Here is a 15,935-nt window from a genome sequence, read left to right as displayed (position 1 = left end):
GAAACTGACGATTATTAAAAAAACAGGCCTAAATTATAAACCCACACAGCCTCTGATTTCGGGTTTCAACCTCTGCACGAGCGGACTCAGGACAACTTTAGGTTGGGTAAGAGTAGGCCGGCTCTTTTTAAATGATAAATATAATAAATATAATATAAATATAATAATAATATCTTTATTTTAATATAGCGTGTTTCATAGTGGACCACCATCACAAAGCTCTTTACAGAGGTAGGCTGAGGACTGTGCATTATATTCAGAGTCACTTACAATAGGACATTGATTTAACAGGATGGAGCACAAGGAGGTTAAGTGACTTGCTCAGGGTTACACAGTGAGTCCAGTCAGTGGCAGAGGTGGGATATGAACCGGTGACCGAAAGAAATCTGCAAAAGAAACGCCCTAAAAAACATCCAAAAAGTACCACAGCTAAACGGTATGCACAGCCATTGCATCCAAACAATACCGTGTCAGACAGGGTATATTCCTCCCACTTCCACACAACCTCTTGAAAGGCTCTGTTTAAACTTCTTTTTCAGTATCGATCATCCCGGTACATGCCTTTTCACTGTAAGGTCTCAATACTGCTGGTATTAGGTTACAGCTGTTATGCTCCAGGCAGACAAACACTTTGCCATTAAATTGCCTTTCTCTATGTGCTATCGATAATGTAATCAACATAATAAAAACAGCAACAACAACAACAATAATAATAATAATAATAATAATAATAATAATAATAATAATAATTAGTATAACCTATTTTGTTTTGGCAATGCAATGTTTACAGAGTATGAAACATTGCACTTCTATTTAATGTAAGTACTTATTGCATTTATTATTTATGATTTCCTCAATCCAGTCTAACCAAAGTAGCCAGGTCAAGCTATTAGGTAACACCCTTTAAATATGCGCAAATACAATACAGTAAGACATAGTAAAATAAGTACAAACTCTTACAAGAAAAAATGGGTGTACCTAACTAATAAAAATGAAGGAATTGTGCACAATTGTACAAATGTTTAAGGCACTATAATGAATCCCCAACTGCAGCTTGGAACTGCAGGAAAAAAGCAGAGCACATTATGGATTATTCGAGCAAAGATGTTACATAATGGCCCTTGACAACACTGACGCCATTTGCATACGTTTTTACTAATGCACTAACTGCCCAAGCCTGAATTTCTGTTATGAGAAATTATAGATTGTCCAGAGAAAAATATGGGTACGTGGTAGTGTAAAGAATAGTCTTTTAAAATAGCTAAATCATTATTTTAAAGTAAATGTATTGTGAGCTACTCATGTTGAACATTCTTAAATACAGCCCCTTGAAACAGCCAGGACAGGACATGTATGCCAGTAATGTGGTATCTTTTTTAGGATTTGTTTTGTTTGTTTTAAGTTGCGTTTTGTCAGTGTTTACATGACATGGCATCTGTTTAAATGGCGTTTAATCGATTTAAATGATCTGAGCGGAAAAGTACTCCATTATAAATATACAGTATTTTCTCAATCAAACGTGTCTATTATATATATATATATATATATATATATATATATATATATATATACATTCATTTATTAGGTTAACAGTGGAACACAGAAGATCGAATTTTAACCATATGTATGGCATTACCAGCTATATATATATTATACTTTAAGCTTATTATACTATATAGAAAACGCTGTACGGAGTGGAGCTAATATACTTCCAGTCACACCCATATAAAAAACATTTTTTCACACAATCCAATCTTTGCCTCATAACTACTAGACGCCACTTTACGTAATCTACTTACCGCATAAGCATGTCCCAGTTTATCCCAGTAGTTTCCCCGTAACCTCCTTTTCAGAATATCAACTCCTGCACTGCGGCTGTGCTACGCCTCAACCAATCTTCAAATAGGGGCTGGCCTTCACCGGCGCCTGGTCTTCTCCAATTGGACTGTCGCGTTTTCAGGTAGTCCCATACAATATTGCTATACTCCAATAGGCTAAAAAAGGAAAATCAGCGAATTACGTATGACGCCAGTCTGCCTGCTGCAGATAATAATGTTTGCGTTCACGAGTGACGTAGACCACTAGCAAGTAGTCTCTTCTTCGGTACAGTGGCGAGGCTCTTCATCTTCTGTTTTCTGATTTCGGTCAAAACGTCCTAAATTTACCTTTTTTATTTTCTTTTTTTTTCCTTGTTTGGACCCCAAACAATCCTGAAAAACTGAAGAGGTCTTAGTAAAGGTGAGAACAATTTTTCCATTATGTCTTTAATCTAAAATGGCTGCTAGCTTCTTTCTTTCCCTTTATATACTGTAGAAAATGGCGTCGTTGAGGGGAACATGACTTTTATTTTTTTAATCTGTACAAATTCAACCTGTATTTTCAATCTTAACTAATGTAAGTGGCTATATCCTGTGTGTGTAAATAGTCTAACACTTAGTAAAAAGACTATTCCCTCTCTGTATAATAAACCCAGATTCATTTTCATTTACCTGTCCTGGATGTTACAGAACAGCCTAAATAAAACCACGGATACTCGTTTTACGATAGATTTTTATAGAGGTCCCCTTATTTTTATGTAAAACATGTATTGGCCAATAATACACTATTGAAGGTTGTCGTGATTGCGAAATGAACAGTGCTTTACAGGTACTGCTGGTAATCAAGTAGAAACTTGCCCATTACTCATCCAACTAGGCTATATTTTATTCGTTACCAGGCTATATGTTACGTAACTAATTGACGCATATGCTTGTATATTAAGTGTTGGCATATCCTAGTAAACTTCTAACGCAATCTGCTATTTTTAACCTGTCATGATTTTGGTACGCAAAATTGTCGTTAATAACACCGACAGTGTACCGCAAAACAAGTGATGAGTTTGTCAGTGAGAAATAAAATATAATTTAATGCATTATTTTCTACTACGACTACGACTACTTATTATTTATTTATTTATTTATTTATTAATTTAAATCTTGTCAGTTAACATTGGTTTGGATTCGTTTATGACAAAGTTGTTAAGATTTATTTTCATCAACAACAAAAAAAAAATTAAACGTTACTTAAATGTTACCAATTGCAACCACGGAATATACACGTGTTTGGTGCACTGTAAAGTAACAGTTAGGCCTAGGAATGATTACAAAGGAAATGTGTAATCTACAGTCCAGGTCTTTGTCTGCTTGTAAGAGCTCTGCTGGAAAACATCGTTTACATCAATGCAGAGTATGTTGTTTCTCGTTCGCACAATTGTTATAAACAAGCTCTATCTCCGGTAATATAGGAACACTGACGATATAGCCAGTGTGGCTTAACCTGTAGAAAGTTAAAAGGGTTAATAACTTTATATTTAAATATAACTAGTAGGTTTAATGTAGGCTTTCAGCTGATGCTTGCTATGCAGTTTACAGACATGATTCTTTGTCTGATAATTAATTAAATTGCAAAACTTGACAATGTCTGTCAAATGACTATCCTTTGTGCTTCATTCTTAACAGGACCCCTGTTTCCTAATGTAATTTCTTTTATTAAAATGGAACAAGGTTATATCTTAAATTCTGTCTCAACAAAACGTAATACAATCTACAGTCAGACCTACCCTTTCTTTAAAAACTCATATGCGTGTAGTTGTTTAACTTCAGATTTTTCGGGAACTGGGCCTGGACCTGATCCAGCTATTTAAACAACTTTTAGACCGGGACAGAATTCTGAAGTATGAAGGTTTTGTGAAGTCTGTGGAATGTAGTCAAGATTATAAAGTCTCAGGAAATACTAATTGTATAAATCAGTTTCCTGACTCAGTCAGTGCACTATTTTATTGTATATGTCAGGTGTTAATGGTGTGCATGCTCTTTATTTTCTAGTTCGTTTTCCCCACCCCACCCTTTGAAAATTATTCTTTTGAAGATTCTTCGTTGTCAAGCCGCCAAAGTGGAGAGTGTGATTGCAGAAGGGGGTGCTTCTCGTTTCAGGTTTGTGAAGTAGTTGGCCATCTAGTTTCAGCCTTAATTTTAGACTGAACTGAATCTCTGTTCATTTGCTGTTAAGTCATCAAATAAGTAGATATGGTCAATGCTGCTAAGTTTTATTTGGACCATTGCTTATCAACATAACAATAAGCCTAATTTGGTTTAAAACCATAAACTAGTAATGCACTTGGAAGAAAAGGAAGCCAGCTGATATGGATTTGTTTTGTTTTATTTACTATTTATAGATTGATTTACAGATTGCTTTCCATAGTTTACACCAACCTGCATGACCTTGAATCTTCCCTGATCAGGTTGTCACCTACCTCCTGGTGGTGATTTTCCTTTAATTCAAGGGAAATTTGAGGCCTTGGTTGTGCCATATTTCCAGTTACTTGAATCTTTTTTCTTTTTTTTCTCTTTTTTTAAAGTTTTGCTTCCGTCGCAGAAGTCAAGTGACGCTAATGCCAACCGTTTTTGTTGCCGGTTATTGGCGTTTTCTTTTATAGAATTTTTGCACGACTGTCACACAATCACACGACCAGCTGTTAACCTCACACTCTTGGACGTCAGGCCTGGGATTCTCGATCTGGACAGTAGCACTACCGCCCTGCAGGGCCTGATGTACACTAATTTAGAATTAAAATTGTCAGATGCGGTCAGGCCCATAATTGACTGCAAACGGAGGTACATTAAAATCTCTCTTCTTGATCTGACTCCTAAAGTTAATTTCCTGTCTTTTGAATTGACCAGTGTAAAGTGCATTGGCAGCACTGAACTTCCCAGACCCAGTTACACTAATGTTTAAATAGTAACAGTAAAAAACTTACTATACCATGGAGTCATTTTTAGGACCTGTTAAAGTTCAGACGGTTATGAATGTTTAGTTTTTGGCACAGTACGTCATTTGTAGATTTGGAACTTGAAAGTATTTATAATATGGTAGCGTGACACTTTCAACATTACTCTCCCTTTAACACAGCAGCTATGAGCTGTAGATAGTGTTTTTTTTTTTTTTTTTTTTTAAAGCTATCCGTCCAAGATACTAAAATTACATCTCCACCCTTTCTCAAATTGGCCAGCAAGCTGTCTACTTGTCGCTTGATCCTGGAGTCTCTTTTGCTTTACTCCTGTATAAAATATGTATTACCCCCCCCCCCCCCCCCCTCGGTCCACAGTCACATAGCCCATTTTTTTTTTTGAAGATTTTATTTATTTTTTTCCCCCCATAATATTCCTCAGGGTGTAATTTGACATAATACCATTCCAAGGTCACTTGCACGCTGTCTCGGAAACCAGCTGGTGTTCTGTTATTTGTAGATGTGGTTTGTGAGTTGAGTGAAGGGCTTAAAATTATAGCTGCCAGTGTGTTATATAAAGTTCTTAAAGTAGATATTTTCCACTCATGTTAATGTGGAGTAATTGTCTCTTGGTTTCTGCTTTTTTTTTTTTTTTTTTTTTTTTTTTTTTTTTTTCTCTCCAAGAATAATTGGTAGTTTATTCTGGTCTTGTGGGTTAAAAGTTGCACAGAATTTGGGAACTTCTCAGTAAGTTCACCCACTGCCCCTAAATGTTATATTTCCATTTGTACAACAGTTGCATTTAGGGGGATTAAGATTCAGTTTTTGATTTTATCTTGCAGTGCTTCTTCGGGCGGTGGAGGAGGTAGGGGTGCACCTCAGCACTATCCCAAGACTGTCGGCAACAGGTATGTTCGTTATTTATTTATTTTTTTTTTTTTTTCAACAAACTAGTTGACACGGCTTTTATATGCCTAATTAGGTCTACCATTATTAAACTTGAGTACAAGATAGTCCTTTAGTTGGCTTATGGTGACTATTTTCAAATGGTTCTACATTTTTGGAAGGGGGTTTATAGTTGAAGGCAGTTGCAGTAATTTCCTCTTCACAAATTCAAAGTATCTGCAGAGACATAGTACAGTGGGCTATCTAAACTTGCATTAAAAGCTAGAATGGCTCAAACAGTTTTCATTGCCTGTATTTAACTTAATGTTTTTTTTAATAAGTGCTGCAAATTCTGAATTTCTTTTTTAAAGCGAGTACCTGGGGAAAGCCCCAGGGCCTAGCGTTCAGAGATGGACTCCTTCACGAAGCACTAGACGAGATGTCAACTCCACCAACGAAAAAGAACGACACGATGCAATCTTTAGGAAAGTCAGAGGGTAAGTATCATCATATGGTTAATTTACGATTGTCACTTATCTATAGAAGGATTTAAACTCCTTAGTTTAACACTTACAAATTAATAAATAATGTAGTGGACTTAGTATAATGCTTTAATTGGATCTTGAGTGCAGCTAGGTAAATGTTTTAATGAATAGCATTGTGATATTGCAATTATATTTAAAAAAATAAATAAATAACATATTGGTCTGCAAAGTTATCTGTATCTGTGCTTAATTGGGTACTGCTTATGCTACTTTCCTGTCTCATCATGCGCCTGTTCAGCTGATCTGTGTTTATAAAAAATCTAAACAGCTGAACTAGCTTTGTCTGTAAGAATAACATTCTAATGCTGGTCTCTCTTTAATGCAGCATATTAAACAAGCTCACCCCAGAAAAGTTTGACAAGCTATGCCTTGAGCTCCTGAATGTGGGCGTAGATACTAAACTCGTCCTAAAAGCCATCATCTTGCTGGTAAGTTGAATTTAGAGCTAATTTTACTGCGTCGCGTAAAACGATTAAACACAGGCATTATCTTCTGATAACTATCCAATAATAGAATGGAAGTTATAGCAAAGGTTATGCCTAAGAAATGCAAATCTATTGAGGGGTGCAGATCGGACTTTCTGTATTTTATGGGGGTGTTCTTTGGACGTCACATACTGGAATACTGTCTTAATTATCTGCTGTCTGCCATAGATTGTAGACAAAGCCCTTGAAGAGCCCAAGTATAGCTCGCTATATGCTCAGCTATGTCTGCGCTTGGCAGAAGATGCACCAAACTTTGATGGCCCGTCACCAGAGATCCCGCCAGCTCAAAAGCAAAGCACGGTATGCATCTATATCTACAAAAAGCATAGAACTACAGAATTGAAACTGCTGTACTCTGTGAATTTTCATGCGAAATATTAACTCTAAGCCTTGTTTTTACAGACATTCAGGAGACTTTTAATTTCTAAGCTTCAAGATGAATTCGAAAATCGTACCAGAAATGTTGAAAGTAAGCATTGAAGTCTAATTTTCTACTGCATTATACCCTTCTGGTCCTTGTGTCACATTTAAATGTATGTAGAGAACAGGAGAGACATTGGAATATATATACAAACATACTTTTATGTTACTTGCTGTTAACCTCTCTCTTCCCCCCCCCCCCCCCCCCAGTCTATGACAAACATGACAACCCTCTCACAGCTGATGAAGAGGAGCAGCGTGCAATTGCCAAGATCAAGATGCTGGGCAACATCAAATTCATTGGAGAACTTGGCAAACTTGATCTTATCCATGAATCTATCCTTCATAAGTGCATCAAAACAGTAAGTTTTTGTGACTATGCAGATAACATAGTTTATCTTGCTGTAGTATAGATTTAAAGTCTTAATTTTCAATAAATAAAATATTTTCTGCACCCAAACTGTGTACAGTATAATTAAGCTCTTAATTGTATGTAGTGACCACCAAATACTTGGTTGTTGGTACTTGATTTCTTTGTGTGTGAAATACATTGTAACACTTTTTTTTTTTTTTTCTTGCAGCTTTTGGAAAAGAAGAAGAGAGTACAACTTAAGGATATGGGAGAGGATTTGGAGTGCCTCTGTCAGATAATGAGAACAGTGGGACCTAGATTAGACCATGAAAAAGCCAAGGTATGCAATAACTTAAGTGCTGAGTTTAGTATCTACGCCCACATTCAGGAGCTTAAGGCATAGCTTGTCAAACTTTTCTTGGGTGAGCTTGATAGCTTTATTCTTAATATAGCATTCTGAATGTAAATCTAATAACGTTTCATTAAACCTTACAATTGGCACTTGTGTTCACTGGTGCAACTTAAACCACAGGTTTTTATAATGAATGCAAAAACTGTCCCGATTTGATCCAGCAATAAAAAAAGAATTCTGTGAACTACTGCATTTTTCTGAAATAACAATTAGTCAGCACACGGATATCCGTTACCCAGATACGTCATTCATGTTTTATCGCCCTTGTATTAAGAACAAAATAAATCTCTGTTTTTTATATTTATATATATATATATATATATATATATATATATATATATATATATAATATATTATACCCTAACTTCACTTCTTTCAACTGGAAGACTATATATATATTGTAACAAATTAATGCACTTGCCCGTCGCACGCGATTCCCGACTCCGTCACCAGTTTTCTTGATTTAATTTTGCTGTTGGGTCGTTTAATGGGGAATTTTACATACTGCAGCAATACGTACCAAATTTAAAAGCATGTAATGTATTACAGTCTGTGTCCAGTCGTCTCTTGGCAAGTGATATTTTCAGGATCATATCATTCTGAATTAAAATACTACTGTTAAATATAGTACTGTACCAATAAAACCAATACAGTACATCTAAATGGAAGCCTACTTATTTTAAAACAGTCCTTTCACATATGTATTTTTGATTGTCCGTTTTTCAGGGAACACAAAAAAGATACAAGGGTTGGAACGGGCCAAAATGAAATAATCAGATATGCGTCACATACGTTTAACCATCACTGATGTCAGCATTTTATAGGGTAGGGTATGCGAGTGCTGACTGTATAGCGCATTGTTGCACTTTTGGGAATTTCTCCTGAAAGAATGTTTGCCATGAATCTTATTTTTTTGTTTTGTGTTCTAGTCTTTAATGGATCAGTACTTTGCCCGTATGAAATCCTTAATGACACACAAGGAATTACCAGCAAGGATTCGTTTCCTGCTGCAGGTAAGTTTGATGTATAATTGAAACCACTTTTTATTCCTAAACTGTTGAACTAGAATTTAATTTATTTCTTTATTGCAGGATACTTTGGAGTTGCGAGAAAACAATTGGGTTCCTCGCAAAGCTTTTATTGATAATGGACCAAAGACGATTATCCAGATTCGTCAGGAGGCAGTGAAGGTGAGGTTTTTGTTTTGGAGTTGAATATTTTGTACTGTATAATGGATGGAAATCTGAGTAACTGAACTAAGTTTCAAACTTAAACCTGTTCTTCCTTTCTCTCCCCCACAGGATTTGGGTGTTTTTATTCCTGCAAATATGTCACAAGGAATGAGGACTGACTTCTTTCTGGACGGACCGTTTATGGCACCCAGGATGAAACTTGACAGAGAAACTCTTGGAGGACTTGCTGATATGTTTGGGCAGATGCCAGGTGTGTGAATTTTGACTATATGACCATTTCATCTGATTTACAAATTAACAACTAAACTACCAGTTAACATTTTGAAGGTCTTTGACCTAGACTACATTTGTTCAATGAATTGTTCAATAAATCTACCTTTTCAACTTGAATCCCCTTTGTTCGCAGGCAGTGGGATTGGCACTGGTCCAGGAGTTATTCAGGATAGGTTTTCACCCACAATGGGGCGTCATCGCTCAAACCAACTTTTTAATGGCCATGGTGGGCACATTGTGCCTGCTCCTCAGTCCCAGTTTGAAATGGGGGGCAAATCTTTTATGAAATCAAACCAGGTACGTTATTTATGGTGGCTTCCATGAAAATTACATTTCAAGTGGTTATAGGTTCTTGTATGATGGTTGGTTTCAGGTATGTAGCGATCTTCATAGATGTCATTCCCCCCAAACTAGTTAGAAATATACATTACAAGCGGGTGGGGAGGAGATGGGGGGGATGGAATCTCTAGCTGTAGTTGGCAAACACATTTGGCTAAAATTCAGATTTAATTGAGTACAGTCTTTTTCTTTTTATATATATATAAATTGAAAACACATAGTTTAAAGATCCCATCTGTTTCAGGGGCAGAACCAGCATTATCATACCCAGAACCAGGGACATCCATCCCAGCAGCAAGCTCAGTCCAAGGACATGCAGCCTCGGTTCATAAAGAAAGGACAGCTAAATGCAGATGAGGTAAGAACTGAGAGAGATTTGAGTACTTGCAGTGATGCCCAGTGATTATAAAAAGACGCGTTATTGTGAGGAGAAAAAATACTAGAACCAGTTTCTTTCTCTTGAATCTAGCCTTTTATTCACCACTTTTTTCCTAGTCCCACTTCTCTTCCTCTACCCCCACCCTAACTTCACTTCTTTCAACTGGAAGACTAGTATCCGCTGAACGTGATTATGAGATATGAGGGCATTACTATTTTAAAGCTTTAATAAAGCTTGTAAATGTGGACTGGCTTAATTCTGTTGTGCTTATTCTCTCCTTAGATCAGTTTAAGACCTGCCCAGTCATTCCTAATTAATAAAAATCAAGTGCCAAAGTTGCAGCCACAGATACCAACCATGATTCCTCCAAGTGCACAACCTCCTCGCACACAGACACCACCACTGGGACAGGTAATACAGGCTTCCCAATTCTCTCTTCCAAAGATTGTATGCAAGACCTATTTACAACCAATAGTAAACCAGGTTTAAATGAGTTTGCTGGCTCAGTAGTTCTGGGAGTTTTAAGGTTAATGGACGTGGTATCCAATAATATAGAATACACAAGTTCTAAAATATCTCCTACATGTACTGGGACTACTTGCAAAGTATAAATATTTGTCGTTTTTTTGTGTGTATCTATAGCCACCTCAGCTTGGTCTCAAAACTAACCCACCTCCAATCCAGGAGAAGCCAGCAAAGAATAGCAAGAAGCCTCCTGCAAAAGAAGAACTACTTAAAATGACTGTAAGCGTATTACTTTGGTTATGTATTTAACCTATCATTGTACTTGGGTTTGTGCCTGAACTTGTCTTGTTTTGTTTTCAGGAGACTATTGTAACAGAGTACCTGAACAGTAAAATTATAAATGATGCCGTTAATGGTGTCAGGGAGATGAAAGCTCCAAAACACTTTCTGCCTGAGATGTTGAGCAAAATTATTATTTGTTCACTTGATCGATCTGACGATGACAAAGAACATGCCAGCACTCTGATCCATTCCCTCAGACATGAGGGACTGATCAGTGGAGATAACTTCATGCAGGTAAATAAGCACACTTTGCCTTGCCTTGTTTTGTATAGGAAGTTGTTGTGTTTTTGCAATGGTTTAAAAATGGCAAGTTCTGAGTGACTGATCTGATATGCCAGAAGCACACAATACATTTAATACAGCAGTAGACACAGTAACCCTTTCAGTTCAGTTTGTATAATGTCTTAAATGTTTATTTTGATTAGGTTAGCCATAATGGATCAGTTTAGTACTTGGCAAATGTTTGAAAATAGAAAAGCTATTTTAAGTTGTTAATGTGTGTTTTTGTTTTAATAGGCCTTCCTAAATGTTCTGGACCAGTGTCCCAAATTAGAGGTCGACATCCCTCTTGTGAAGTCCTACCTGGCCCAGTTTGCAGCCCGTGCTATTATTGCTGAGCTTGTGAATATAGCTGAGTTGGCACAGCCTCTGGAGAATGGCACCCATTTTCCCCTCTTCCTGCTCTGTCTTCAGCAAACTGCCAAGTTGAGGGATCGGGAGTGGCTCACTGACCTATTCCAGCAAAGCAAGGTTAACATGCAGAAGATGCTGCCAGGTTTGTATTTGAACATTTAATTTAAATAGTGTCTGGATATAGCTTAAAAGAACTGCAAAGTATTCCGAACACTAGATACAGACATTTCTGCATACCATTTATAAATTCCTACCGAGTATGCGTGCAGAGATAGTAGCAGGGAATCTTTGTCATTTTAATGTTTTTAATGTTTCCATAGTCATTGATAGTTTAACAGTTTTTTATTTATTTTTTTTCCCCCTCCAGAGATTGACCAGAATAAGGATCGTATGTTGGAAATTTTAGATGGAAAAGGACTTGGTTTTCTGTTCCCGCTTCTGAAATTGGAGAAGGAGCTATTGAAGCAAATTAAGGCAGACCCATCACCTCAGGCCATCTATAAGTGGATCAAAGATAACATTTCACCCAAACTCCACACTGATAAGGGTTTTGTCAATATTCTGATGACCAGGTGAATAAATTAATCTAAAAATACAACTTGACTTATTTCTTTTTAAAAATGTGCATTTGCATTTACATTAAACCGCAAGTTGCTTTCAGTGGTAGGGTTGTGATTTGATCTATGCTGTATGCACCCCATTCATCCAAAATTAGTTTGCATGCTACTTTTATTTCAAGAGGGTTGCCTTTAGAGCAGGGGTGTCAAACACCAGTCCTCGAGGGCCGCAGGGTCTTCTGGTTTTCATTCCAACTTAAGCTCTCAATTAACATAATTGATCTAATTATTTGTTGAATTTGACACATTTAATATTTCTCAAGGTCTTTTACAGTTAATGGTTTTAGAAATGCACTTGATTCAAGGTACACTACCTATGAAATGTTTTGAGGCCTGAAGAGAAGTGTTAAATGTGTCCAGTTAATCAAATAATTAGACCAATTAAGTAATTGAGAGCTCGGGTGGAACGAAAGCCAGAAGACACTGCGGCCCTCCAGGAACTGAGTTTGACACCCCTGCTTTAGAAGGTCATTAATATTAGTAATTAGGTTTCAGAAGTACTGTAGCTGTCTGGAGTGTTGGAATGTATTTTGAGACTTATGTAATTAACTAGCTAGCAATTGTAGAATGTATTCCTTGGACCTATTTAATGCTTTAAACTACTTGTAGCTTTTTGCAGTACATTTCCCATGAGATGTGTCTAACAGAGGGAGATGAGCAATTGGACAGTCCTTCAAAAGAGCAATTGGACCAGGAGAAACAGCTGCTTCTTGCCTTTAAGCCAGTCATGCAGAAGTTTTTGCATGATCATGTAGATCTGCAGGTCAGTGCACTGTATGCACTACAAGTTCACTGCAGCAACAGCAGTTTTCCAAAAGGTAACATTGTTCTTTGGTTTTCATTTATTTTATATCTATCTCTATCCATTATAGACATGCATTTTGTTAATTGAGTGAGTGTGGGTTTAATTATAGTTTGGACAAATGTTTCTGTACTGATGAAGTTTTGTTTCTCTCTTAGGCATGTTGCTACGCTATTTTGTCCACTTCTATGACATGGAGATAATCGAAGAAGAAGCCTTCCTTGCTTGGAAAGAAGATATTTCTCAAGAGTTTCCTGGAAAGGGCAAAGCATTATTCCAGGTAATTTATAGTTTTGTTTGTGGCAGTTTTGGTTTATAAATCCTGGTCCTGGAGGGTCATTCCACTCCAGGTTTAACAGGTAAAATGATACAATTGGCTACTTCAGGGTCTGGATGGACGTTTTAATTGGTTCAGTTAAACAATCTAAAACAGGGTTGGAGCAAAGACCAGGGGTGAAAGGGCCAACATGGGACACCCCTGGTTTTTATTGTCAGAGCTGTTTTGTGTTGTGTTCCATCTTTTACCAATGTAAGAATGTAGTCTGGAGAATTGAATCCAGAAGTGAATCAGATTTGTGTATTTTATTTTTTTTTTTTTTTTCTTGCAGGTGAACCAGTGGCTAACCTGGCTGGAAACTGCAGAGGAAGAAGAATCTGATGATGATGCTGATTGAAGAACCAGCCAAAGCCTTAAACAGTGCAGATATACCATTGCTATGACTTAACTGTTTTTGTTGTTTTTTCCTCAACCTAACCACTGCGAAAATTCATTCCCTCCTGTCAAGTTTTCGCAATATTTAAAGCAGAAGCATATCAGTAGACTGGTTTCTGCCCCAATGTCCTAAGCATAGTGTACCATCTAAGGTTTTAGAACACCTTCAATGTGTAGAAGACTTTATAATGTATCAGCAGCATGCAATAACTACATCTTATGTTCTATGTAGTAGCAGTAGATTGCAAGGACCTATTTTGCTGCCATATTCTACATCGGCGTTTTGAGTTAATAACTGAATAGCAACACTGTACTTTGCACTTTGCTCGGTGTAATACTTGAGTCGTTGCAATATTCTGACTTTTATCCCTCGATTTTGTTACAAAGAATCCTAAACTGTAATCATTGGTTTGCTGCCGTAACATTTTAATTAGTTATTGCCTGTATTTCTACCTCCTAGTAATGGGCTTTGTTATGTGCTGGGTTTGAATATCCTCAAGTCCTGAAAATAAAAACAAAAAACAAAAGCCTGGGCAAGTACACAAGTCTTTAATGAAAACCTGGTTTACTTGCACAAAAATATGATCAGATTGTGAGATTAAGGGTATTTTACTAAAGTGCTTGTTATGGATGTATGGAAACCTTTTATTAGTGAGATAAATTCAACTTTTGCATTGGACCCCTTTTATGTTCTAGTATTGAAATTAAGCCTCCTTAATTTATCAAGTCTTGTTCACATGCCCAGATTTTTTTTATTTTATATATACCTGTATCTATCAAACATTGTGATACTTGAATTATTTTTTTTTTTTTTTTTTTTTTAGTTTTTTCCAACTGCATGTTCAGGGACAAATGAAACTAAAATCTCTGCCCATAAATTCAGATGGACAGCTTATAATCGATGACCTAGAAAGATGTGTATCTAATAAAGTGAATTTTAAACTTGTCTGAACTCAATTGGTGAAATAAAGTTAACTGTCAAGACTAATTGATTGGGTATTGATTGTTCTCTTTTATAAGCGGTTTGTCTAATTAATTTTAGACATCTTAGGGGTGTAGCTGGACATAATTCTACCAGTAAACTCTTCTGCATATTTTCTACATTTGAATTTTTTAATTTTTTTTAGAAATATAGATCATGAAATATGTTTGGGTAGATATGTTATCCCTGCACATAACAAAATTTAGATTAATGTGGTCTTTAATATCCCTAAAGCTGTACATTGACTTCCAAATGTTACCCTTTTAAAGTGTTATGGTAGGTTACAGAAGTTGAGAGAAGAGAATTGTGTACCACTATTGCTTCACCTGCAGTATATAGTTAAACACTGTTAAAATTGTATCGCTGAAATGACAACTTATGTTTTAAGTCGGTTTTGTTTCATTTTTACTGTATAATGCTTATTGGTACAATAAGACTAATGGATTGTATGTAAACTTTTAGAACAAAGTACTGGTGAGGTTTGGAATAGGCTTTTTGAGGAATTGTCATTTCAGTCTTAGCCTTATGCTGTTACTTTCCTTATACAAAACAATTGCCATTGCAAAAGTATGTGTAACTGGCTGCTGTGGAATTATAATAAAATGTAAGAAATAAGTTCACCATCTGTCAAAACTGGATGCTGTGTGATTGGGGCATGATTAAAATAGGAGAAGCTGGGTCCTTATGCTTTTGACATGTTGGTAGTTTTGAATTTGTAGAATCACAAATGAAACTGTCCACTTTAGTTGGAATTGTGTAAATGCCTGCTGGTATGAAAAGATACATGAACTTTGCATATTGTCTTTATATAAATATGGATACAATAAGTAAGCATATTGGTATGCTTTCAAGGCAGGAAACGGTACATCTTAATGAGACAATGACAAAGTTAATACTGTGTCATGCATTTATTTTAGTATCGGTGAAACACAAATTGGAATAGTAATTGGTGGCTGTGCTTTGATTTGCAATTCTAATTCCCTAAATGCACTTCTGAATCTACCTCTAACTCATGCTGCTATATATATAGTAAATAGTTACAGGTTGCGCTGGACCTGAAAAAAATCAAGATCAGCATTTTTTTTTTTTGTCTTTTATTGCTGTTGGGTAACATAGTAAAACAATGATATTTTAGGTAATGTTGCTTTGGTAGTTAAGTTGGTAAATATTTCGGTATGTTTTTCACCCTCATGCCAAGTAACACAAGTATGATATTCTTAATAGTAGTTGAAGTTGCAGACTTAGTAACATGATCCATGTATTATTCCTCATCAGTTGGAAGCCAGAAATATTCCACCACTTTTCTGCTTTTTCGAGGCAATACAATTTCAGGA

The 15,935-nt window shown here is 36.3% G+C and overlaps 1 protein-coding gene and 1 non-coding gene across 2 annotated transcripts; both read left to right on the top strand.

Annotated features, from left to right (window-relative positions):
- Window positions 1-2,080: 2,080 nt before the first annotated feature.
- On the top strand, window positions 2,081-14,607 carry LOC117434955 (eukaryotic translation initiation factor 4 gamma 2-like). Its single transcript, XM_034057706.3, has 23 exons — window positions 2,081-2,238; window positions 3,864-3,971; window positions 4,475-4,652; window positions 5,608-5,673; window positions 6,022-6,147; window positions 6,521-6,623; window positions 6,849-6,980; window positions 7,083-7,149; window positions 7,311-7,462; window positions 7,682-7,792; window positions 8,794-8,877; window positions 8,956-9,054; window positions 9,166-9,307; window positions 9,464-9,627; window positions 9,914-10,027; window positions 10,331-10,459; window positions 10,691-10,792; window positions 10,874-11,089; window positions 11,372-11,630; window positions 11,856-12,060; window positions 12,715-12,923; window positions 13,066-13,187; window positions 13,516-14,607. Exons 3-23 carry the CDS (start codon window positions 4,588-4,590, stop codon window positions 13,579-13,581), a joined length of 2,733 nt encoding a protein of 910 aa, XP_033913597.1. The 5' UTR covers window positions 2,081-2,238; window positions 3,864-3,971; window positions 4,475-4,587; the 3' UTR covers window positions 13,582-14,607.
- LOC117435212 (small nucleolar RNA SNORD97) lies at window positions 10,062-10,257 on the top strand. Its single transcript, XR_004549144.1, has one exon. It is a non-coding gene; the product is annotated as a small nucleolar RNA SNORD97 (small nucleolar RNA).
- Window positions 14,608-15,935: the final 1,328 nt, after the last annotated feature.

The sequence above is a fragment of the Acipenser ruthenus genome, chromosome 28, assembly GCF_902713425.1.
Source record: "Acipenser ruthenus chromosome 28, fAciRut3.2 maternal haplotype, whole genome shotgun sequence".
Classification (NCBI taxonomy): domain Eukaryota; kingdom Metazoa; phylum Chordata; class Actinopteri; order Acipenseriformes; family Acipenseridae; genus Acipenser; species Acipenser ruthenus.
This window is presented reverse-complemented; position numbering and strand designations above follow the sequence as displayed.

Excerpts from the sequence above, each read along its gene's own strand:
- LOC117434955 (XM_034057706.3), top strand. The coding sequence starts at position 4,588 with ATGTACACTAATTTAGAATTAAAATTGTCAGATGCGGTCAGGCCCATA. Across the intron at positions 7,150-7,310 it reads TCGTACCAGAAATGTTGAAA|TCTATGACAAACATGACAAC; the intron begins GTAAGCATTGAA and ends CCCCCCCCCCAG. Across the intron at positions 11,631-11,855 it reads CATGCAGAAGATGCTGCCAG|AGATTGACCAGAATAAGGAT; the intron begins GTTTGTATTTGA and ends TTCCCCCTCCAG.